Source organism: Euprymna scolopes, chromosome 21, assembly GCF_053919585.1.
Source record: "Euprymna scolopes isolate OS-2025 chromosome 21, ASM5391958v1, whole genome shotgun sequence".
Classification (NCBI taxonomy): Eukaryota; Metazoa; Mollusca; class Cephalopoda; order Sepiida; family Sepiolidae; genus Euprymna; species Euprymna scolopes.
This window is the reverse complement of record NC_136502.1, coordinates 38952234-38978615: the sequence shown is the minus strand read 5'-3', so window position 1 is coordinate 38978615 and position 26382 is coordinate 38952234. Positions and strand designations below refer to the sequence as shown.

The 26382-nt window shown below is 35.6% G+C and overlaps 1 protein-coding gene across 1 annotated transcript in view; it reads left to right on the top strand.

Moving 5' to 3' along the window:
- LOC145242128 (glutamate receptor-like) overlaps positions 1-26382 on the top strand; it is a 229511-nt gene that overhangs the window by 115209 nt on the left and 87920 nt on the right. The window contains exons 3-5 of the mRNA XM_080105052.1: positions 10034-10279; positions 17348-17544; positions 23765-23818. Of these exons, the coding sequence (XP_079961178.1) occupies positions 10034-10279; positions 17348-17544; positions 23765-23818 (497 nt within the window). The remainder of the gene's footprint in view (positions 1-10033; positions 10280-17347; positions 17545-23764; positions 23819-26382) is intronic.

Genomic DNA, 26382 nt, shown 5'->3' with positions numbered 1-26382 from the left:
TGCCACTTCTTGCCTGATCCAGAACGCTACCTGTTTCAAAAACTTTCTTCTCCCACAGATACAGATTACTTCTTGATGGCGCGGGCTTTCCAAATCTTTCTGTGAAAGCACTTCGAACATCTTTTCGGCCAGTGTCCTGGGACTTTTCGGCCACCCTGTATATATATATATATATATATATATATATATACAAATCCCAAGAGTGATAGGAACCTTCTATCATGTCTGAAAGTGATACAATGTTCAACGAGCGAGATCGGAGATGCATCGCTGTACAAGTCATGCTCTCTATCGATCCAATTTATGACAACAGGCCCATTGCCAGCACCATTGCTGGATTGCCACAAATAACAGGGACGTGCACAGGGTGATAAAAACAAAGTTTCTGGCCATGGTTATGGTCTTTGGCGTGTTTTCATGTGAGGGCAGATCATGTCAACTCACATCTTCAAAGTCGGTTTGAAAGTCAACACCAAAGTGTACCTGAATGTGCGGTGATCCTCTGGTGCAATCAGGCGGCTGCTGGCAAACCCTGGGTGTGGCAGCAGGACTCAGCACCGGCTCACAAGTCCAAAGAGACCCAGGTTTGGCTTCAGAAGGAGTGCTACGATTTTGTACTCTTCTCTTACTACTCCCATCCTCCCCCGACCTGAAGAACACGCTGGACTACTTTGTTCGGACATACGTCGAGCACATCATCAAAATGACCTCCCACAACACAAAAGCAAGCCTGATCGTTGCTATCTGCCGAGTATTCGCCGAGCTCCCGCCGGCGCTTGTGAAAAAGGTATGCTCCTAATTCCAGATCCGTATCGTGATTGAGGCTGAAGGCAGCTACATTGAATAGATATCAGATCTCCTAGATAAACAAGTTACCTGATTTGATTTTTTCAATAAAAATTTTAAAATAAAGCTGTAGTATTGTTTTCTTTAGGGTGATACTTTTATTGTTCCACCCTGTATATATATATATATATATATATATATATATATATATATATATATATATATATCCCCAAAACCTCTGGCCTTGATGGAGGGGAGACTAAAACTTGTTGCTATAGTTTCAAATGATTTGAAATATCAGCAAGGGGAGACTAAATTCCAAATATTTCTCATATGTTATATTTCCCCTCTTTGGTTTTCATACATAAAGTAAATTTCACAGTGTATAAGGATTATTTGATACTGTAGACATTCATAATAATACCCTATTTTCAAAAGAGGGGAGATACAACATATGAGAAATATTTGGAATTAAGTCTCCCCTTGTTATTTCAGATCATTTGAGACTATAGTAGAAAGTTTTAGTCTCCCCTCCATAAAGGCCAGAGGTCTGGGGGTATATATATATATATATATATATATATATATATATATATATATATATATATATATATATATATATATTAATGCCTTTTTTTATCTTTTCAATTTTTCCTATTATCTTTTTTTGTATATATGTCGAACGTATGGATGTATGGACCAGGCATTTTTTCTTCTCAAAGTGTCCGCGGTTTTTTAACTTTTTTTAAGCTTTTAACTTTTCGTGTACTCATTTACACATGTTCAGGAATTTGTTTGAGAGGTTCGCTGGGAATTATGGGTGGATTTATTTAAATAGTAGTTGGGTTGCGAGCGAACGTGTGGTGAGGATCATTGGTTCTGCTGGCAGCAGTGGGGGGCGGGGAGAACGAGAAAGCGTGCCAGTTCCAGGGTCAGTGGCAGGAATGAGTTGGATGTGAGGGGAGGAGTTTTCCAAGGCATTTCAGTGTGTTGGTACTATTTCAGGATGCAACCTGATCAAGGGTAGGCTTTTATGTTTTTATATAAATAGCTTCAAGATTTTTAGCTTCTTAACATTTGTTTCGTGGTGTAGTATTTTTGTGTTGTTGATTAAAATTTCTCTGAAATTCGAGGAGGAGCAGTGATGTATTTTATGTAAGTGTTGGAATATGGCACTAGATTTAATATTATGGCAGGTAAGGCGATGGGATAATGTAGTGGTGGTATGTCCGACATAACTAATAGTTGCATTGTTGTTATAGGAGTTACATTTTCCCAAGATACATTTAAATTGATAGATGACATTAGTGCGTTGAGGTGGTTTTAGAGGAGAGGAGGGATTGTTTTTAATAACTAAGTTTTTGTGTTTAAAATTTTTTATAGTAAATGATGAATCTAATGTTATTGTTGTCAACTGGGACGATGTATCCATGGATGATGCTTTTTTTAATATTGATTTCTTCTAACTTAAAGTCTGGATGCATTTGATTGCAGTAGAATAGGCTGATTGTATTAAAGTTATGATGTTGTGGTGCATTACTGGGGATGTTGTTTAACTTATGGACTGTGATGTTTATGTGTTGGTCAACAATATAATTTGGGAATCCGTTGTTGATGAGGACTTGTGTAATACTTTTTAGTTTGATAAGTAATATTTTTTGTTGTAAGAGATAAGTTTTGCAAATAACACTTTTAGCACTTCCAACTACAAAAAAACCTACCTGCTATGATTCTTACCTTCTAAATTTCAAGAGCGAATACCCCCCCCCCCACTGTTACAAAATAGCCATCATCAAAAACCTCCTGAACCGAACAAAACTTATATATAAACAAACAAATAATGAGCAAACAAAAACTTTTTAGATTTCTTATTATAATTAATTTTACTTCAGTTTTATGTTCCAACATTAAACTAAAACTTGCATAAATCATTTGACTTACTCCACAAAATAACAGATACACAATTATTTGCATGACATATTTACGCAACGCTCGTTTTTACTCTTACACGGCATTCATATGTATGGAAATTCATATGTATGGAAATTCATATGTATGGAAATTCATATGTATGGAAATTCATACGTATGGAAATTCATATGTATGGAAATTTATATGTATGGAAATTCATATGTATGGAAATTTATATGTATGGAAATTCATATGTATGGAAATTCATACGTATGGAAATTCATATGTATCGAAATTCATATGTATGGAAATTCATATGTATGGAAATTCATATGTATGGAAATTCATATGTATGGAAATTTATATGTATGGAAATTCATATGTATGGAAATTCATACGTATGAAAATTCATATGTATGGAAATTTATATGTATGGAAATTCATATGTATTGAAATTTATATGTATGGAAATTCATATGTATGTAAATTCATATGTATGGAAATTCATATGTATGAAAATTCATATGTATGGAAATTCATATGTATGGAAATTCATATGTATGGAAATTCATACGTATGGAAATTTATATGTATGGAAATTCATATGTATGGAAATTTATATGTATGGAAATTCATATGTATGGAAATTCATATGTATGGAAATTCATACGTATGGAAATTCATATGTATGGAAATTTATATGTATGGAAATTCATATGTATGGAAATACATATGTATGGAAATTCATATGTATGGAAATTCATACGTATGGAAATTCATATGTATGGAAATTCATACGTATGGAAATTCATACGTATGGAAATTCATATGTATGGAAATTCATATGTATGGAAATTCAGATGTATGGAAATTCATATGTATGGAAATTCATATGTATGGAAATTCATATGTATGAAAATTTATATGTATGGAAATTCATATGTATGGAAATTCATATGTATGGAAATTTATATGTATGGAAATTCATATGTATGGAAATTTATATGTATGGAAATTCATACGTATGGAAATTCATATGTATGGAAATTCATACGTATGGAAATTCATATGTATGGAAATTTATATGTATGGAAATTCATATGTATGGAAATTCATATGTATGGAAATTTATATGTATGGAAATTCATATGCATGGAAATTCATATGTATGGAAATTCATATGTATGGAAATTTATACGTATGGAAATTCATACATATGAAAATTCATATGTATGGAAATTCATATGTATGGAAATTTATACGTATGGAAATTCATATGTATGGAAATACATATGTATGGAAATTCATATGTATGAAAATTCATATGTATGGAAATTCATATGTATGGAAATTCATATGTATGGAAATTCATACGTATGGAAATTCATATGTATGGAAATTCATATGTATGGAAATTCATATGTATGGAAATACATATGTATGAAAATTCATATGTATGAAAATTCATATGTATGAAAATTCATATGTATGGAAATTCATATGTATGGAAATTCATATGTATGGAAATTCATATGTATGGAAATTCATACGTATGGAAATTCATATGTATGGAAATACTGAACAGTAGAATCTACTTAAGTCTATACTTTGCGATAACTCTTGGGTGTGCCCCAGGGGCTCTTTTAGGGCTAATAAAAACACTCCATTTTTGGGATTATTTTACCATATTTGTCCAAAATTTTCTGTGTATGTCTATTTAGCAGTTTTGCATGGTATTTAACTCAAATTTAAATATGTTAAGGCCTTTGGGATTTGGGGGCTAAATGGGGGTGGGAGGTAAATGATGGACTTAGTCATTTCCTTTTTTTGCATGGTGCAGAACTCAAATTTACATATGTTAAGGCCTAAAAGTGCACCGTTTGTTCATTTTCACTAGGATTTGACGGCACCTAGGGTCTTTTGAGACTAAATGAAGGGTGGGAGGCATTTTCTTTATGCCTCGTTCACTGTGCACTCACAATGGACCATGCATGCTTCACTTGTTTCCCTTTGCATTCAATTAATTATACAGAAGGTTATAGAATGGGAAAGCCTGCTAGATACAGACCTTCTGTATCTTCAGTCTCTCTGTAAGGGGTTTATTAATATATCCCAGAATGTCCCTTCAAAAGGGTATGTGGAGATGTACAAATATGAGGATGCTTCTCACAGGAAGTAAACCCTGACCAAATGTTCCCAAAAATCAATATGAACAAGAAACTTAACAAAAGCAAACGCTGGCGGGATATTGCCCATGATAAAATGGTCCCCTCATCATGGCTATGCACTGGGTCATACGTGGAAAGTAACAGTGCAACTTTTCCCAGTGATACTATTACAGGTAGCAACACTACGCTGAAGAATCCACCAGACCAGACCAGACCAGACAAATTCTGATCCTGGACTTCGGCAAAATGAAGCAAAGACCACAAAAAAGCTGAATTATAAAATAGTAAATTAGCCTAATGCAGAAAAACAAAATATCTTCACAAACTTGGACTTCGGCAAAATGAAGCAAAGACCACAAAAAAGCTGAATTATAAAATAGTAAATTAGCCTAATGCAGAAAAACAAAATATCTTCACAAATACTCAAGATTTGAGAAATGGGGTAGGTGCAAGGACAAAATATTCAAGGACCAAATTAGACAAACAGATTTATCAAGAGAAATATTGGAGGCCACTACAACTAAAAATTTACTCTCTATTGTCTCACAAATTAATAAATATATTCCTCAACTTCAGATGAATGAGATAACTTAAAATGAAAATAAAATGAGAGAAAGCAGAAATCGAACCTTGGATATAAGTTTTAAAGAACAATAGGTTTAAATGGAATGTCCAGTAAATTGTTAATTCTGATGAAATAAATAATAAACTATTCAATTGTTAGAAAGAATGTGGATAATAAAATATGGGTTAAATAAATTAGATATGTAGGTTGAATTCCTTTGTGGAAACAACACAAGAAAAAATAGGTTATTGGAAAATCAGAATGTTCAGGAAACGTGCGACTCGCGCATGTTGAAACACGTGAATTTTGCTCACGTGGCCGGACATGCATGGATTTATCAATATAGGAAGTGAGAGTTAGTTAGTTAGTTGGACGGTCAGTGAAAAACTCAGAGGGAGTCTGAGGGACAGACGATAGTCTGGGCGCAGACATGGGTTTCAATCGTCTAGAAGCGAGACGATCACTTTTGAAACAATAGAATGTGAACCTTTGAATTCCTGAACGCAAAGCCACCAACCGGTTCAAGTGGAAGAAGAATAAATGTTCAATGTGTTTTTATAACTCCGTCTCCTGTGTCCATCATTACATGAAAAAGGTATTGTCTATTTATGTGTACAATCTATTTGAAATTCATCATCTAAAAAATATATGTGTTAGAAAGTAAATGTGTCTATTAATGTTATACAAACACTAACTGTCAAAGCATAAATGCCAACCTGTCAATCCATCGGCATAAATGCTAACCTCTCAATTATCGGTCTGTCTATCTAGATAGCGAATCACTTCTCAAAGTTTACTTATATGTACACTCACTCTCTCTCTCTTTATATCTACGTGTTAATGTCCACATCTCTTCTCTAAATATGTTAATGTGTTAATGTTTCCATCCCATGTTTTACAACATGAACTCACCTAAGACTGTCTATCACCCCAAGACTCTCATCTCTCCTAAGACTGTCTCTTCATCACCTAAGACTGTCTATCACACTTAAGACTCGTATCTTTACTAATAAGAACTCACGTAACATACGCGCACAAGTGGTTCCTTCGTCTAATAATAATAATAACTATATAACAAATTGAGTTCAAGTCCATAAATAGGTTGTTACAGAAACCCAAGGATGGTGTACCGAAATCTCAATAGAGATGATATCAAGGTAACATCAGCACCAACACAGGAAGAGATAAAAGGAACAGGTCACTGTATGAGGATCCAAAACAACATTAGCGGAGGGAGTAGATAGGCACAATAAAAGGAAATTACCAAGGCAGCTGCAAATAAAAAAATAAATAAAAAATAATTCATTACAGCAACTTCAAAAGCTGAGGAATTGATAACATCCCAAATTTCTGACTGAAAAAGCTGACAGCACTACACCAACTTAATGCTCTGGCATCAAACGAATTATTGCGGGAGAAGAAGGACCACTAGAATGGCTCACTATTGGCAAAACGACTCTCATACACAAGAGCCAAGAGACACATTTGCCAAACAAATACCGACCTATCTGCTGCCTTTCAACTACATACAAATGTCTGACAGGAATAATTGCCGACACAATTTATCAACACTTGGCCTATGGTGATTACTTTGCAAATGAACCAAAAGGGTGCACCAGAAAGAAGCTTGGGACAAAAGATCAACTTATCCTGAACAAAACCATCCTGGAAGACTGCAAAATTGGCCCCCGAAATCAAAAAAGAATTAGATCATTCCTGTAATGATTCGGACCCTGTTGATTTTGTGGTGGGGTTTTAGTTATGTGCAGTTCTAGGAGGTCCACCCTCCGAGGCCTTGCCTTCTCTCTTTGATAAGGGGTTAGTTTATTGCTAATCGATTAAGACACACTCACCTAGAAATGCCGACTGCCCAGACACTTTTTGCAAGTCAGTTCAGTGAGAGAGAATTAAACAATATTCAGTTCAGCTCGGGAGTTAGGAGCGCTCTTGTCAAGTCGGCAGACACGGTTGCTGTGTGGACCAGGGGCAGCAGCAGCAGCAGCAGTACCCAAACAGCCTTTTTTTCAGGGTTACTCAACAAACAAATTAAAATAAAGTTATAATAATTAATTTAAAAAATCCGAGACAAAAATCATGGTTACGTTTATCAATGCCTCAAAACGATGTTCTTATGTAGTAGCCATTTTTAATGTGCAGACATAAATATGTTTTATAAATCTACCAAAAATTAACTTATGGTCAGATTTTCACAACATTTCGATACTTATTGAATTATGGATGAATGCAAAATGCAGTTTTCAAAAAATGTATGAGTGGAAATATTTTTTATCTACCTGAAAACATTCATATTTCATTTTATGCGATCGGAAAAAAATACAGGGTGGTCGCTAGAAAAGCGGGAAATTTGTCAGACAATGATTTATTTTTACAAAGAATAATTTTTACAAAGTTTTTCAAAGACAAATGTTATATTATACTCGTAGATACTCAAAAAATGTCGTCCGCGCACTTCACTGTAGCGTCAAACAACGATTTATTTTTACAACATTCAAACGGCGTCAATCAAAAAAATAGCAATCACACATTTTATTCATGATCTAAGCTGACCTTCAAATTTCCCGCTTTTCTCGCCTCCTTTTCTCTTTTGTGTTACAGGTTCGAGCCTGCCTGTCTACTGCAGCTAATTTTTTTTTTTTTAGTCTCGCACGGGTACTCGCTGCTATTGATTCAAGAAAAGTTGTTGTTTTTTTTTAGGGCTGGGTATTGGTTGCTTAATAGCTTTACTATACCACCTCTCAACACCCGGGCAACGCCAGGTACCCATGCTAGTAAATAAGTAAGATGAGAACAATAGTCCGAATAATCCAAATAATACGAGTCTTGTAAACGTCTTGATCGTTTGTTACCTTATTAATATGCATTTTGATATATTGGGTTTTCTCTGATCGACAATCTTATACGATCGATCTGATTTTATGCGAAATGAAAGATGTCCAATGTTGACATGGAGAAAGGAAGATTCATCTCCGAAAGAAATTCCTTGAAAACAATCGATCAAATCATTCACTCATTCGGCAAAAAAAAAAAAAAAAAAAAATGTTGAAACAAACAGAAGACATTAGAATGGAAGAGGAAACACGCAACCTCTTTGTCCTGCTCATTCGATCGTAAAACACAATCATCTCGACATTAATCTTTGTCCAGCCTTTGTGGCACGGCTAAACCGCCGATAGGTCAGAGCTTAAATGGCTAAACAACTTTCAAATTTCCATAGAAATTCCACAGAGGTCACAGCATAAAACACACACACATAAAAAAAAACAAGCAAAAAAACAAAAAAAACAAAAACAAACGGATTGCATATTCTCTACAAAGAGCTTCGCCACAAGATTGAGAACAGTGTTTCCATCTCATTAGGGGGGGGGGGGCGTTTGTTCGTTCTGTTGTCTCAACTCCTGCAGATTAGCAGGTTGTAAAACTGTTTTTCTTTTAATTTACTAGATTCAACATTAAATAATCCGAAACGACTTGATATGCCACAAAACAAAGGAACCAAAGAAAACACCATGAATAAATATTTGAAGAATTCGAAGTATAAAAACGTATTTCCAAAACTACTGAATTCGACATTTAATAACCTGAAAAGGATTGACATGTCTGAAAACAAAATAATCAAACCAAACTAAACTTGATAGGCTCTTCCGTTTGTCAACAGTGGCGATGCTATGCTGGTTAGTGATTGCAGAAGTTTTCTGAATTTATTCCTCCCAGTTCTAATTCTTGCAATCTTATTATCACCTGCTTTACACTGTGCTCTAACGGTATCACCGGCCTTCTGGCCAAGATCAAAGTGTAATATCTGTTCTTCAGATGCTGCACTTTAATTTCTTGTTCTCTCTCAGTGGAGGAGAAATCCTTCACGACTGAGAGAATTAAAAATTTTTGTTCCTTTTCACCTTTATAGGGTTACTTGTGGTAAAAAAAAAAAAAAATCAAGAGGCAACGATACCACACTTCCAACACTCTACGTTCTGCTATCAAGCACCTCCCAAATGCAAAACATGATTCACAACTAACACACTTCAATAGTCAAGTCCAAAATCCAACTGCAAAATATGAAACACAACTGACATAACTCACCACTTCAATAGTCAGGTTCAAAACCCACACCTTCTGAAAAATCAGGCTCTTCTTTTATATTCAACCGGAAGTGTCTCATTTGTATATTGAGCAAACATATAAAAAGGTGGCCATTTCTTTTTTTTTCTCTCTTCACTCCTTCTGTCTACATAAGATCTTACAGGCTACCGAACTAACAGATTGTCACAAATTAAATTAGTTAATCACATTACTGGAACCTCGAACGGCTTGCACTCATAATGGAAGCAGCCTTGAATTCCTCTAGCTGATCAGCCAGTGTTCGGGACATTGTTAACTTGTTGGGAAAAGCCAGCTCAACTGATCCAGGGCGGATGCTACAATAATGACCATGACCATACTCCCGGCTGTAATGCAACATTGTTATTTTTTTTGGTGTAGGAATGTTATTGGTGTTGTTTGTTTCAGGATTTTTTAATACTCTATTTAATGTACTTTAATTTTTTATACTGTCTAACGTTGTTCTCTGTTGCTTATTTTCCAGTCTGTTCCATTATGTCCAAGGGTGTTTTTGCTGTATTCGGAAAGGCGAACTCTTCAATGCTGGCGACAGTCAAGTCGTACAGTAACACCTTCCAAATTCCGTATCTGACGACAAGCATGGCCATGAACACAACAGATCAGTCGCCCTACATGCTATTTTTGCGCCCCATTAATATCCGGGCAATTGTCGACCTCATCGAGCACTTGGGATGGAGGGTGGTTCATTACATATATATTTCGAATGAAGGTGAGTAGAGATGTTTTATCTATTTTGATATTTAGGTGTTTTTTTTTATTTAATTTTTTATGGGTGTATGTAGTGGTAGTAGTAGGTTGTTTTACTTTGATTTTTTTTTCCTAAAACCTGTACCATCCGTTGTAACTTTCAAAACACTGTAAGGGTGACATATCTTTGTAAGGAAATCTCCCAGTATGATCGGAGGAGATGGATAGTGAATAGGAATTATAATATAGATGATAATGTGATGTATATCATTAGTGATGTATGGATACATGGCGAACTGGGAATGCAACTGTGATTATTTTGATAATTTCAAGATTGAGAAGAAGGTTGAAATATAAAGATTTATAGTTATTATTTGGATTGTTTAGACTACTGTTCTGATGTGTGGTGTTATTTTCACAATGTTTTAGACGATGTAACCTCTAAAATTCTTCAGGTGTATCTTAACAATGGCTCTTATTGGTAAACATTGGAAAAAAATGTTTCTATATTTTTGTTGAAGAACCGCAGTCATTGGAATTAAAATTGTGTTTATGAAATGGAAAAAGAATCCAGTTTTTAAAAAGATATTTTTCACTCAGCAATAAGTTTTGGAAGATTGTCGATGGAAGAAATACAATCGCCAAAGATAAGCGTTTTATTATTTCTAGTTGAAACTTGAAAAAAATCACTCACAAATGCGACTGTTTCACTCGCAACGTAAAACCCTGATATGCATTATTTCAATAGTTTGAACTACTGTTCTCATCTTCCAAGATGAGAACAGTAGTTCGAAATAATACATATTATTGAACATTTATTGTTTGGTTGTTGATTTATTTTGGATTGTAGAATTGTCATGTAAAACAATTTCCAGAAATGCAGTTACCACCTGAGAGAGAATTGGGGAAAAACAAGATGCTCCGCTTTTTGCTCCCTCCGACGAGGGCTGGGGAGCCGATTGTATATGTAAAGCTGTGTGTGCTAAAAGAATGTTGGCATTCTGCCATAATAAAATGTAATCTATGAAAAATATTTATTGTCTTACTGACCCAAAGTTGTTTTATTCCGACACCAGTCGCAGGTCAAATGGACGGTCTCAGTGCTGCAACGGAAGAATTCTCTCTTCACATAAAATCACAACTTTTAAATAACTCGAAAAGAATTGTTATGTCATAAAACAAAACAAACCAAACTAAACACCATGATTAAATATTTGAAGATACAAACGACTTGAAGTATAAAAACCTTTTCTGAAATTATTTAATTAGACATTAAATAATTTGAAAAAAAATCATATGTCGTAAAACAAATCAACCAAACCAAACACCATGAATAAATATTTAAAGATATAAAGAGCTTGAAGCATAAAACTTTTTCCAAAATTACTGGATTTGGCATTGTCTGAAGATAGCGGTTTCAATCCTACCCAAAGCAGGCCGGAAGATTAGTTGACCAACACGTGGTGAGATAATAGCAACTGCGGAAGGCAGTAATTACTGGGGATGGAGTTAAGAGGCTCAGCATTTCTATCCTGTTGCGGTTAATCACCCAAAGAAGGCCAAAGGATGATTTGGCCGAAATATGGTGAAACCACTATGAAGATGAGGATAACAGTCGACAAATAAATAAATAAATGCACAAATTACTCATCTCAAAGGATTTCAACACAGAAAAAATATATAATACCGAAAAGGGTTGATATGCCGTAAAACAAAATAACCTACATTTTGTTGTGGTCCCGTAAAACACAACTTGGTATTTAGTTAAAACAAAATATATTAAACAAAAGTGCAAATACAACAAATAATTTGTGTGATTATTAGGACTAGGACAACAGAATTTTTTTTTTTCACTGTTTTGACCCTTGCGTATATATCCGTTGACATCTTGTATGTTTTTATATAGAGTGATGTGGTTCCCGGTTGATTAACTGTGTCTGACTGCGTCGGATATATACTCGAGAGTCAAAACAATTTTGAGAATATTCTGTTGTCCCAGCTCTAGATGGTATACGTTAGTTCGTATGACTTTGCATAACTTGCATACAACGCTGGGATGAAGATTCTCTTGGTCTTTATCTAACGTGGCCGTTACGCACGAACCGTGTTTGTTACACTTCAAATCTCTTTTGGACCTCCACACTGTCCGGTACCGTCGCAAAGGAACAAACAAAAATAAATAAATCCAACTCAGCTTTTTTTTTTTTTTTTCTGTTTTAACAAAAAGCATTTATTACCGTTACTTTCCAAACAATGTGTGCTTCTTGTTCTTTTTTTTTTTTTTAATGCATTTCGTCTGCCACGAGATTAACAAAACCCTAACGTCTCGACACCAGCTTAAAAGTTTCTCGCCGCCACCACAGAGCCACTCGTTTATCTCAGCTGGAACACACACACACACACACACACACACACACACACACACACACACACTTTTCGACAGTCTTGCAGTTATGCCCGGCAAAGCCGAAAGTAAGTTCGACAACTCTAGAAGGGTCACATAATTATTTTACACCGTCGACTCACGATATTACAAATTATTAAAGTTTAAGACTTTAAATAAATGAAATATTTAAATAATATTTAAATACTTTTTTAATATTTTTAAAATATTTTATTTATTTTAAGTTTTACGCTTTCTTTTATTACGCACGGCAAAGTTTCACGGTTAAAAAAAAAATATATTTTAGTATTTTTTATATTTTTTATTTTAATTTGATGGTCACTGTATAATTAAGAGGGAAGGACTTCACTCATAAGGGAAAGACAACAAGACACAGTAGTTAGCCTCGATAAGCGACGTACATGTGTACCTTTATTGGGTCCGCCATGACAGTGTCTTTTTCTCTCTCCTTCCTGGAGAGCTCGGGTTAAGGGTACATAACTCAGTGTTATGTTTACATGTTATTTTTATTTATTTATTTATTTTTTTTATTTAAAGTCTTTTTTTTTTTTTTTATTATTATCATTATTATTATTACCACTATTATTATTATTATCATCCAAGCTGGAAGTCCTTAAATCTAGACGGTAATCGTCTGTTACGGATAGGTCTAGACCTAGCTTCAGATCTTTCATTCTGCCCTGTATCTGTCATTTTCAGGGGTTCATTCTTTATTTGAGTACCTGGTGTGGAAGGTGGAGTTGGTGTTATTTGTATTTGAGGGTGTTGTTGGCTGTCTGGGCGTACTGGGTTTGAGTTTGTAGGTGACTGTGGGGAATGGATCCTGATTCTGTTTGGTAGGTCATCTGGTAGGGTGTCATCATGAGCCAGGTTGCGGCTATCCGTGCTTATTTTGCGAAGGTAACGGCGGTTTCGGAGTGTGGTTCTTCTGCTGCCATCAACTAATACACGGTATTGTCTGTGGGGGAGAGTTTCAACAATCGTGCCGGTGTTATCCCAGCGCAGTGGTTTGTGTCCATGTTGGTTTTGAATTGACACATGTTCCTCAATTCTTAGTGGGTTGAGTTGTTGCCTGTTTTCAGTGTGTTTCATGTTGTTGAGGAAACGCTGGTTAATGGCCCTCTCGCGCATGTCGGCTAGTTCCAACCATTCACGGCGAAATTTTGTGGGGTTTGGTAAGTGGTCATTCAGGGGGCGAGCGAATAGAAGTTCTGATGGTGACGCACCTATGTCAGGTGGTGGTGTGTTGTGATGGAGTAGCAGTGCTTTTGCCACTTCATCCGTATCCAGTGAACTATTGGGGCTAACATTTGTTGTTAATATCCTCTTCATATGCTTGACAGCTGCCTCAGCTCTGCCATTGCTTTGTGGATAATATGCCGACGAGACTCGGAGGGATATGCCTCATGTTTTGAGAAATGTCCTCCACTCATCAGAGTTGTATGGGGGTCCACCGTCACAAGCAATTTCCTCCGGCACACCATAATTCACAAAATACCTGCGTAAGATGTTGCATACTGTGGAGATCCTGGCGTCTTGTTGCATTGAAGATACCTCTGTCCAACCTGAATATCTGTCAGCATATATCATATATTTCCGTCCCGCCATGTTGAAAATATCTGTTACTGTCGACTGGAAAGGGTATTCTGGGTGGACAGGCTCCATTGCAGGCTCTTTATGGTTTGATGGGGCAATTTCGTTGCAGCGCTTGCACTGATTGCGCTTTTCCTGCAATTGTGCTCCCATACCAGGCCAAAAAAAAACGTTGTCTGGCGTTGCTTCTCATATTGTTGACCCCCTGGTGGCCAACATGGAGTTGGTCGATGAGTTTGCGACGTAGGTTTTTTGGAATTAATATGCGGCCTTCCTTGAATACTAGAGACTGAACTGTGTATAGGTCGCTTCGCATATTCCAAAACTCTTTAATATTTGGCTGTAGAAGATCCTTGTGTTCAAGGAATCCTTGTTCTATTGTTTCCACGAGGTTCATGTATTGGTGATCCATCGCGGCTTCTTGCTGTATGCGCACCATCTTGATAGGAGATGTTTCTTGGTTGTATCGGGATTCTATTCCAGCTTGCAACGCTTCTTCCATGCTATCCAATTCCGCTGCTGCGACCTTGGTGGTATGTGTAGGGATACGGGACTAATAAAATTGAATAACATCTCATTGACAGATGAATTGCATGCAGATCGTAACTCATTCCGGATTTCTGTGGGGTCGTTAAGTTGTGTCATCTCCTTATAACGAAGCCATGCATCCTTAAAAATGATCCATTTATTGTCTGACGAGTCAGGTTCTATTACTGGTCGCTCGGGCTTCACCCGTGAATGGCGCGACAATGGGGTGAGGGCGTGTTGCCCGGTGGGCAGAAGGCGTGCCATGAGATTCGTCATCTGTTCTTGCATGGTGAGTTGTTGCATTTGTAACATGAAAGAAATTGGGTCGATTTCGGCATGTTTTGGTGAAGCTTCGTTTGGGTTAGACATATTTGTGTTTAACTAGAGTGTCAAAAAGTATTGAATATGTATACTGACTGGATATTAAAAACAAAACAAAGAAACAAAAAAAGTTTACCACGTGGTGAGGGTGCGTCCTTCATCGTTCATACGTATTTTCATGTTTTATTTTTAGGATGGGTCGTTGTATTTTTCCTTTGTTTCGTTGTTTTTGTTTTTATCCGACTCCTGACACCATGTATAATTAAGAGGGAAGGACTTCACTCATAAGGGAAAGACAACAAGACACAGTAGTTAGCCTCGATAAGCGACGTACATGTGTACCTTTATTGGGTCCGCCATGACAGTGTCTTTTTCTCTCTCCTTCCTGGAGAGCTCGGGTTAAGGGTACATAACTCAGTGCTATGTTTACAGTCACATCAGTATTTTCCACTGTAAAATCACAATATAACGAATTGTTAAAGTTTTAAAATATATTTTAAATATTTTTATATATTTTTTCAAATATTTTACTTTAAATTTTACGATTTCTTTTATTACGCACGGCAAAGTTTCACGGTTTTTAAAAAAATATTTGGTACTTGTACAGTTTAATCAAGACATTAAAAAAATTAAAATATCGAAAAAGTTTATATTGTACGAATCCGTTATGGAATGAAGTTCTTCGAAAAAAAAATGTCATTTAATTTCATCAAGTAATTTTTATTTTACAGCGAAAAAACAATTTGTTATGATACCGAGCAAAATGTTCGATTTTTAGGAAGAAAAGCTAGTTATTAAAGATGGGGAGGGAGTGTCGGCGTTTTAACTGGAGTTATCTCCCCGTGGCGTTTGTAAACTCCAAACAAAAATTAAGAAAAAATTCAAGATGTCTGCCTTCAACGTGCTGTCATAAAAACGTGTTTTTTCCGCTGTAAAAAAAAAAAAAAAAAAAAAAAAAAAAAACCTAATCGATCAAATTAAGTGAATTTTTTTTTCCGGAGATCTTCAGTTCAAAACATACGTGCAATAAAACCTTTTTTTTTTTTTTTTTTTCGATATTTTCATTTTTTTTAATGTCTTGATTAAACTGTACAAGTACCAATATATATATTTTTTTTTATTTAATTTGATTTATAAATCTGAAATATGGAAACTGATATTTTTGACTACGTATTAACAATCGCAGAAATTAAGGAAAAGAGATGGAATTTATATTTTGTTATGTGTTTCATTACTTCAGATTTTATTTTGTTTTGTTCGTTTTTCTGTTAAAACAATAATAATACACTTCCTAGAAATTGTTCCGTTTTTCTGTTAAATAAATAGTTATAGATACATAAAAAATTATATTTTGTTCGTTTATTTTATTTAATCAAGTGTTTATGTCAAATTCGTTCAATATAATTTTCTTAACAAAATAGCACATGATTTGACGGTGTAAAATACTGATGTGACTCTTCTAGAGTTGTCGAACTTACTTTCGAGTTTGTCGGGCGTGACTTTAAGACTGACCATTTTTCTTCTCTCCCGACCTCACTCTGACCATGACCAGACATTTCTCGCCTTCGACTTTACACATCCATCTTTTATGGCACACATTTTGCTTCTCTCTCCGACCACATGGAGTATTTTTCTTTTTCTTTTGACGCAAGACTGCGCACACTCTCTAATTTGCATATGTGCTTTTTCGGCTACTGCTGCTAATATCTTCGCAAGCCAGCTATCTTACAGCTCCTGCTGATATTTTTACATGCATTTTGTTACATTTGTAGTCAGTAGAAAAATTCATTATTATCCGTAAGGTGGACGCACCATAACAATAAAATGTTTTTGATTACTGTTAAGAGTATGACCCCAATGATTCCAACGATCTTACTTATAACTTACGGTTAGGACAATCAACCAATCAGAAACCTTAAATTTTATTAAAAAAAATATCGAATTTTTGCTTTCAATTCAGTTCGCTGTCAACCTCTGTCTTGAAACGACTGAATCGTGACTGCATTGATTCTTCACCGCCATCTTTGTTACTAAGAATTATTCAACACTCGAGATCATGATTGCATTGATTCTTCGCCGATTTGATTTACTACCGCCATATTTGTTCAACATAATGGCTCAACACGTAACACTTTCATGTACAGAAAATAGATTAAAAATTTTTTTTACTCTTTTTTCAAGTATTTTTGTTTTACATTCTGATATACTCACGTTGTGTTTTATTTTTTCCTCTTCCTCCTCCAGGTTTAATGCGTGTTCAGCAACTGTTTCAGGTGATGGGCAAGAGCGATCTTCAGATGACCCTGAACGTTAAACGAGCTTCCAATGTCAACTCGAGTTACGTAATTCTTAAGGAACTCCATCATACAAATCCAGAGTTGGACATCCACGCCGTGCTGGACATGTCAATACCTATGGCAAGTGACCTAATGAATCTGCTGGTCAGTAATTAATTTTTTTTTCTCAAATAAAGCTTTCCCTTTTTTTTTTTTTTTTTTTTTTGCTTGTCGTCCGCACACGTGCTGGTCGCGTGCATGTTTCTATGCATGCGCAGTTTCCTGATCCTGTCCCTTTCAAACATAACTCAATCCCTAAACCAAGAAATATTGTAGCATGTACTTCGTTTGATTAAAATATGTAAGGTAAAACAAGAACTTAGAAAAACAAGTGCAAAATTTCCACAGATTCCTGCTAGTCTATTATATAAAGCGTAATTGCGTGAGCGCTTGTGTATGAACTTAAAAGTCAGAAACTACACAAGACACACCCACAATGCTGGGGTTCATCAGAAGCAAAATTAGTCGACATTATATGAAATAGTATTTGTGATAGAGATGTAGTAAGGGAACTAACACGTTGTAGCAGTCTACGTCACAAAGGGGACCAAGAAAAAGAATACCTCAAACCCACTTTATTGTGTAACAACGACATTTATTTCCTCATTCTCCCACTACACGTGACTTCTTATTACAACTGTGACGTCACCCACGTCTCTAACGTGATCGTCTGTTTTGAACGTGCTTCGCTCCTTTTTATAGTTTTTTTCCTTACAGTGACGACAGTTCGCATTTCGTATGCATTGGCATACGTACGTTAGCACTCTAATACAGAGAGAGATGGGGGGGGATATATAAAGAGGGAGATGATGATAGAGAGATTGAAATGGGCGATAAAGAGAGAGAGAGAGAGAGAGAGAGAGAGAGAGAAAGAGAGAAGTTTTAGTGGGAAATAATATTAGGTTGACAAGAAATTTCTTGCGGTTTTTAACTGAACATATCTCGGCTGAAGCAAAAATTTATTGATCGAAATAAGCACCATCAGAATCAACACACTATTGCTAGTGCAAAACAAATGCATTTATGTCAGTAACGTAAAAATCTTGCGTTCTGGTGGCGATGAAGTCGCTAAAGGCGTTTTTGATATCGCTTATGTCTTTGGAGCATTTCTCATGCAGAAGTTGTCGAAATGCTGGAAAAACTGGTAGTCGGAAGGTGAGAGGTCTAGAGAGTATGAAGGATAGGGCAGAGTTTCGTAGCCCAATTTGTTCCACTTCTGCAGGGTCGCTTTAGCAATGTGCGGTCGAGAATTGTCGTGGGAGAGAATTGAGCATCTTCTGTTGACTAATATTGGGTGTTGTTGTCAAAATTCCTGATGCATTCAATCCATTTGTTGACAGTATTTCTTCGCCGTAATGGTTTTGCCGGCATTCAAAAAAACTGTAATGGATGAAATTGGTCGCAGACCACCAAACACTCAGCATGGCCTTCTTTTGATGCAACTCCAGCTTCGGAAAGTGTCATGGAGCTTTATCTGCGTCTAACCATTGAGCTGAGTGTCGCCGGTGGTCGTAAATAACCCACTTTTCTTTGCAAGTCACAATCCGGTCGCGAAATGGGTTATTCTTGTTGCAGAAAAGCAGGGAAGATTTTTGTCTTTCTAATCTCTCAAGTAGTTGGAAATTGTCGTATATGTTAATCTAATTGAGAAGCAAGTTTGCGAACAGTTGAGCATGGATTGGCTCGACTAAGGCTCAATTGATCGTGTCAACATCCGATGACTGAATACTACACTCATCATCTTCAAGGCTTTCGCTGCCTCCACGAAATTTCTTAAACCACCAGTGTGCTGTTTGTTCAGTAGTGGTTCTTAGACCAAATGCTTTGTTGATATCGCGAGTTGTTTCAGCAGCTTTTCGGCCTAGCTTAAATTGAAATAATAAAATTGCGCGCAGTTTGTTTTCAACGTTCTGAAAAGAATACTCAATTGTTTAAAAGCGATTGTAATTTAAACGATTAGATAGAGCGAAAACCGCTCTTTAAAGCAATATGTAAAGTAAAGGTATCACAACGAAAACTTATTTGAAATCAAAATTATAAATTCGAAAAGAACTTTCTTCTCCACCTAACAGTTATGATAGAGATGGGATGATATATGTAAAGAATGCGATAATAATATAAAGCTGAACGTTTGTGTGTGTGTCTGATCACGAACGTGACACGGGCCAAGATCAAAGTGTAGTATCTGTTCCGGCAGATACTGCAAGCAAAGACCATATGTGGGAGCGACCCCACAGATAAGACCTTGGTCAATGTAGGGGCAACCCTTCATACCAATTGTCATTATCCAGCTCCCCTACTCCCTGGGGAGCTGGTCCCTATTTCCCCTTCACTCCTCACATTAAAAATCCGCCTTATGCCTAATATGCTCGGTAGGGAGCAAATAAATATCGTGTCTGGTCACGAATAGGCTCCTATATTGTTGACTATTATAGAAAACTGATCACATATAATGATAGAAGATGTATTGAGACACATAGAATGGAAATATGTCACAAAGTTTAACAAGGTTTTTTAATATAGATCCACAGAATATTGTGATAAGTGTTTCAGTGTTAACAGGTATGGTATAATAAATTATGGGGTTTATCTATTTTATTTTTACTTTCATCATATTTTGCTTTGGTTTTGATACCCCCAAATTCGAAGCTATCTCTTTACAACCCTTCCTTTTCATAACCTATCATACTTTCATAAATCAGAGTCCATTTTCTGTAGGCTGTTTTTGAACCCAGTCAACGACGGGTAGTTTTGCTAGTATATATATATATATATATATATATATATATATATATATATATATATATATATATATATATATATATATATATATATATATTATAAAAGTGGAATTCTATATATGTGTGTGTGTGTGCGTGTGTGGTGTGTGTGTACGGAACGGTCACTACCAAACTACTCTGTCAATTTTTAGTCTACAGACTTAAAACATATATATATGGGATTTGAACCTGTGGAACAAATTCGATTTGGTTTTATTCAGTAAAAATAGCTACTACGAAGTCAAAATTAGAACAAATTGAAACTTATCAGGCATTAGTCGACTTACGTAAGTGCTCTACGTATGCACAAATATACATTTATATGTTTAACTATGTTATATTTTTTAGAAGTTTTGGTATGCATGTGTCATTAGGTCATATAGTAACGAATACTATAGGAATGCTAAATGCTTGGGTTTCGATTCTAGCTGATGGCACCCAAATCATTTTTTAAAAACTTTTGAAATCACTATTATATATTGGGTACAATATAATAATCAATGGAGTATTGTCTCTTTCGTATTTTTTATTATTGTACACAATATATAGTAGTGATTTCAAAAGTTAAAACAAATGGTTTGGGAGTCATCAGCTGGAATCGAACCAAAACATATAGTTCTTCAGCATTATTCGATACCATCTGAGCAAAGTTCATATGCATATACTTAAAAATAACATAATAAAAGGTATAAATGTATATTTCTACATGCGTACAAGTAACACGTCTAATCAACTTACACGTACCAAGTCTAATTTTTTTTTCAATTTTGACTCTTAGCAACTATTTTTACCAGCTTAAAATTAAATCGAATTTATTCCACGGATCCGAATCTCCTATATATCAAGTTACATATCTATATATTAAAATTGGCATAGTAGTTTGGTGGAGACCGTTCCGTACACAGACTGAGAGACAAGGCCACTCACTAATTGTTGATTTATATATATATATATATATATATGATTAGTTTTTTTTGGAAAAAGAATTCCAGCAGAGTGCTCAATTAAAAGGAAAATCCAAATTTTAAGAGCGTACTTATATTTTGTGTACAGAAAGTTGTCTCAACTAACAACTTTCTGTACACAAAATATATATATATATATATATATATATATATATATATATATATATATATATATATATATATATATTAAATCCCCAAAACAGTGTTTTCGATTTTTGAGCGATTATTGACTATGGCTCTAATGAGACCACTATTTTGTGTTTCGTTCTGATTCGACAGGCTTTACACTGCCCTCAGTTGAAGAGTAATTTAGCTTGCCATTAGTAACGTTTATTTGTAGTGCATTTGTTTTCTTCTCCCATTTTTTTTTTTTTGTTTTCTTGGCTATTCTAGAAAATAACGTTACTTAAAATACATATTTACCCTCCCAGTCTTTGCCTTCTCTCTTTGAGAAGCAGTTGATTTATGGCTGATCGCCTGAGGCGTTTATGCCAGGGAATGCCGACGGAGCTGCTTAAGCATTTTCTGCGGGTTCAAAATGCGCTACCTTTTTGCGCGCATGCTCACCATCCTCTATCATTTTTTTTTTTTTTTGCCGCATTTTCCACAATAATAGTTTTCAAACCTAATCTTTGAACGAGCGCTTCAATCGGGATTTTGATGGTGCTAATTATTTGACGGCGTTTTTCATCGTTTTTACCTGATAGCTTAGTTCTGTGCTGAGACCAAAGCGTGCCTATTTAAAGGTGACTTTTTTTGTTTTATTATTATTATTATTATTATTATTATTATTATTATTATTATTATTATTATTTATTTATTTTTTTTTTAACGGGAAAGCCGCAGGAGAATAGGTGGCCATTTTGCTGAAACAAAACATCACAGAAAACTGGTAACGACCGAAGATCACGCGTCGACCGCAGTGACTTTATCACCGCGCCAAATTGGCCATTATCCTCGAACGCTCTCCAACAGGTTACCTTACAACTAGAATTCGGGTGTAGCGTAAAAGATACGCGCAAGCTGGATCAGCGCTGCTACACACCTCCCTACATAAATCCTATTTTAATCGAGGCAGCTGGAAAACAATTTGTGGCCATGTTGACGCATATGTGTCCTATGTCGAAACATAGACGTCATGATCACAAATTTTGGTGCATATTAAGATAGAGTTTTTTTTTTTTTTTTTTTAAATATGTCGTTTTAAGCTTAACTATCATGTCGAAGATAGTAATATATCCAAAAATTACGAAAACTCATCGAGTAGAACAACTGCTATTGTGTTTTTAGTAAGAAAAAAGTCTATCGCTATAGACAACAAATATTGCACGCCATGAACAAGTAATCTAAAATATTCGTTCCGAGTTATGTCCCCTGTGTGTGAACTCTTCACTGCCTACTTTATAACGTATAAAATAAATTTTACACAATTTTCTGTAAATATGAACTTATCAAAGTATTATTATAAAATAAATTCATGCCTTTTTTTTACTACTGAAAAAAGTAAAATTAGTAAAATTTAGTAAAATTATAAAAATTAGTAAAATTATAAAAATTTAGTAAAATTATAAAAACAAAAAAAAAAACGAGAGGAAGTTAATTTCCAACCCAAAATTATTTTGACTATTATTTTCATCTTTGATGCTTTTTTTTATAACCCCCGACCAAATACTTTTTTTTAAACTAGGAAATCTATAAAGAATTTCCACCTGAATGCTTTATTTAATCCATGACAGCAAATTGTTCTTATTCCGTCTCTGATTGTTTTTTCTCCAACGTTTCGGCCGATGTATCCTCCGATCGTCTTCAGGTGCATTCACATTGGATGTTATTGGTGAATGGTGAAAAATAGCGCCAAGTCTATTTTTTTCTTTTAATAAATCTGGGTTCATTCCGTTTTTTAATATGACGTGTTGTATATTTTTGAGATGAGGATTATGAGGATAATTAATTTGATTTAAATTAGTCATACAATATTTGTCGATTAATTTAGAGGGGAGGTAATTTAAATCAAGCTAACTAGGGAGATATACGAAGTAAAAAAGTTCAGAAAGAGAAAAAGGTGATGGACCCCCTTCTGCTTCATCCCTCTCTTTCTCTCTGTCTCAGAACAAGAGCATGCTAACCCCATGGATTAAATCGTTCCATTTGAACTTCTGTGCAAATTCCTGAGTTCAACAAGATACACCTACATCGACTGAAACGTTGTGAAAATAAGAGTCAAGATCATCATCTTCATATCGTATGAATGTGAAGATTCTATTGTTGGCATTGGTTTCCCCGATATTAGTCAGAATTCTCTCTAGAAAGACATCAGATACTTACGGGAGGGACCATGAGAAGATTACTAACATTATAAGTAAAAGTGATTTTCGTGGAATGAAATGAATTACAGATGAGAACAGTAATCCCAATAAAATGAATAATCAATCCTCATCTAGAAACATTCAGCAACGTAAAAAAAAAAAAATTATGCTAAATATTTAATTTTTATGTTTTATACGTCCATTGTTTTGTTGTGATGGCCATTGTTTTGAACTTTTTTTTTTTTAATTTGAATTTTTTTTTTCTTCTTTTCAGAGTGAGGATCCCCGAGTACACAACCGAAGATTTCACTTCTTGTTAGTAGAGCCAGTAAGTATTGTCGCTTTTTAGCATTGATATCAGGTCTAGGATACCAAACATAGCATCTGTCCAAAAGAAATAAAACCCGGCTGATTGAAACAAACCTGGCCGAAAGTATGAATATCCGGTGATTTGATGCAGAGATGCCTGCAAAGTTCGCCTGTAGACGGCATTTACTTTCTTCCCACCGCAGGAAGGTGTAACACAAGGTCGGAAGGTAGGGAGAATCAAGTCAGCGACCTTAAATAAAGAGCACTCTGGCCTCCTACAATTAGGCAATCCCATAAAGTGTCAATCACATCGGAACCCCCTAGTTGGGGCGCAGCAGGCAGTTAGCAATAAACATCCCAAAGAGGGGAGGCATATGTGTTTTCCGTCATTCATTGAAACGCATTAGCAATATGAGCAGTGTTTTTTTTTTCACAATACCAACAGCATAGTTATTTTGTAAAATTTCAAAAAAAAAAATAATAAATAAATAAAAATAAACAAAATCATGCAAAAAAAAAAAATTTGTTTCTAAGCAAATCAACTGACATCAGAAAACATTCAAATCTTACACTTACTTAGACTTTTAGTCATGGAAATCGCTCCAGACAAGGCATAAAGCCGCTTGATGTACAGAGCTAAAAAAAAAATAATACTTTGTAAAGTTAAAACCTTGCCAACGATAAATGTTAGATGGAATAGATTCTGACTTAGAAAACAGCAATTCTTCCCTCTTTGTCAGAAACAGTACTCCTAAAATGCAAGGGTTAATAAGTGAAGTGAGAGTTACATGGCTGCCGAAAGTAAACCCAACTTCCACTTTCCACTCTCTGTAGACTTAGAAACACCTACGCCTTGCAAAATATAAGGTGGAGTATCCTATATCTTTACAAGGCAACAATTCACCCATGCATGGAGTATTTTTGCCACATCCGACCTGGTGCATCTACCACTAGTCTCTCAGCTTTAGACAGTATCCAAAAAAGAGTCTCAAATCTAATAGATCCTGCATTATCAGCCAAGCTAAAACCTCTGTCTCATCGTCACAACATCTGTGCCTGTTTTACAAGTACTTTGATGGAATCTGCTCTGATGAGCTCATAGTACTTGTGCCCCCCTTGACGTACATACTCCTGACTAATCCAACAAGCAGCAAGATCTCACCTCTTCACTGTTGAGGTCCATAGATACCGGAAAGCCTTCTATTTTAATAGTTTCTTCCCTCAGACTGCTAAACTTTGAAATTCTCTTCCTGTTTCCTGATTTTCTGATTGTACTAACCTGAAAAAGTTCAAATGTAATGTGAACAGACATCTCCTACTCAACTTCCCACAATCCCCTATTAGACATGCTTCCAAATAGTAACCTCTTACATTTCAAGTGACAACATGCCTTGTTTGGGGTGAAAGTTGTTGTTGTTGTTGTTGTTAACAACAACAACAACAACAGTAAGTGAATGCAGCAAACTGGCCCAAAAGGAATACAAAAACAGGCGTGGGGAGGGCGGTGCACTAGGAATTGTGCAAATGGCTGCATTTTGAACGTACAGACAAATGGTACAAGCATAAACCCACAACAGCACTCGAAAATGAGAACCACAAAATACTATGGGACATGCACATGCAGACGGAAAAAACCATCCAAGCAAGAAGACCAGATATCGTAAATAATTAACAAGAAAGAAAAATCCTGTCAAATCATAGACTTTGCTGACCCAGCTGACTACAGGGTGAGTATGGAAGAAAAGGAGAAACAAAGCAAATACACAGAGCTAGCCAGAGAGTTAAAAGGTATTTGGATGATAAAGAAAATCAAAATAATACCGATAATAGTAGGAGCACTTGGAACAATTCCGAAAAACTTTGAAAAAAGAATGGCAAAAATTGGAATCAAAGGAATGGCTGCAAAAATACAACGACTAATGATAATGAAAATGGCTGAAATATTAAGGAAAACCCTTGAATGCTGAGAATAATACAAGAATACAATATAACGAAGAAGCTTTACAGTGAATGAAGAACATCGAAGCTGCATATCTAAAAGTTGTACACCCCCATCATGCATCCCCTCCCATTGTCTCATCATCGTTCCCCCCAATAGAAAAGTGATACCAAAGAGCTGAGAAGGGTCAAGGAGGATGGAAAGACCAAGGAGAGAGCACTGACCAGACCTCCGCTGGATAAGCACAAAGAGAACTGGGACCTTGGGGAGGTTTAGTGCCACTCAAATTCCAGTATAGACCAATGGTCACTGCATGCGAGAAATCAATGCTAAGATGCTGTTGCGATGACGGAAATTTATTTGTAAATGCTATCGAAGGAGGTGGAGAGAGCTGGACGTCTGGGGAGACTTGTTGTCACTCAGCTTCCAGAGAACACCACAGGTTTCCAATCAGATCGTTTGTTGACTTGTGTGAAAGCTCCATGTGAGTCAATAATAATAATAATAATAATAATAATAATAATAATAATAAATAAATAAATAAATAAAAAAAGAAGTATCTCCAGCTTCTTCTTGCAATCAAATCCCTCTCGTTGTCTGCTTCCAGTTCTTTTTTTAGTCTTCCATCAAAATTCAAATTAGTG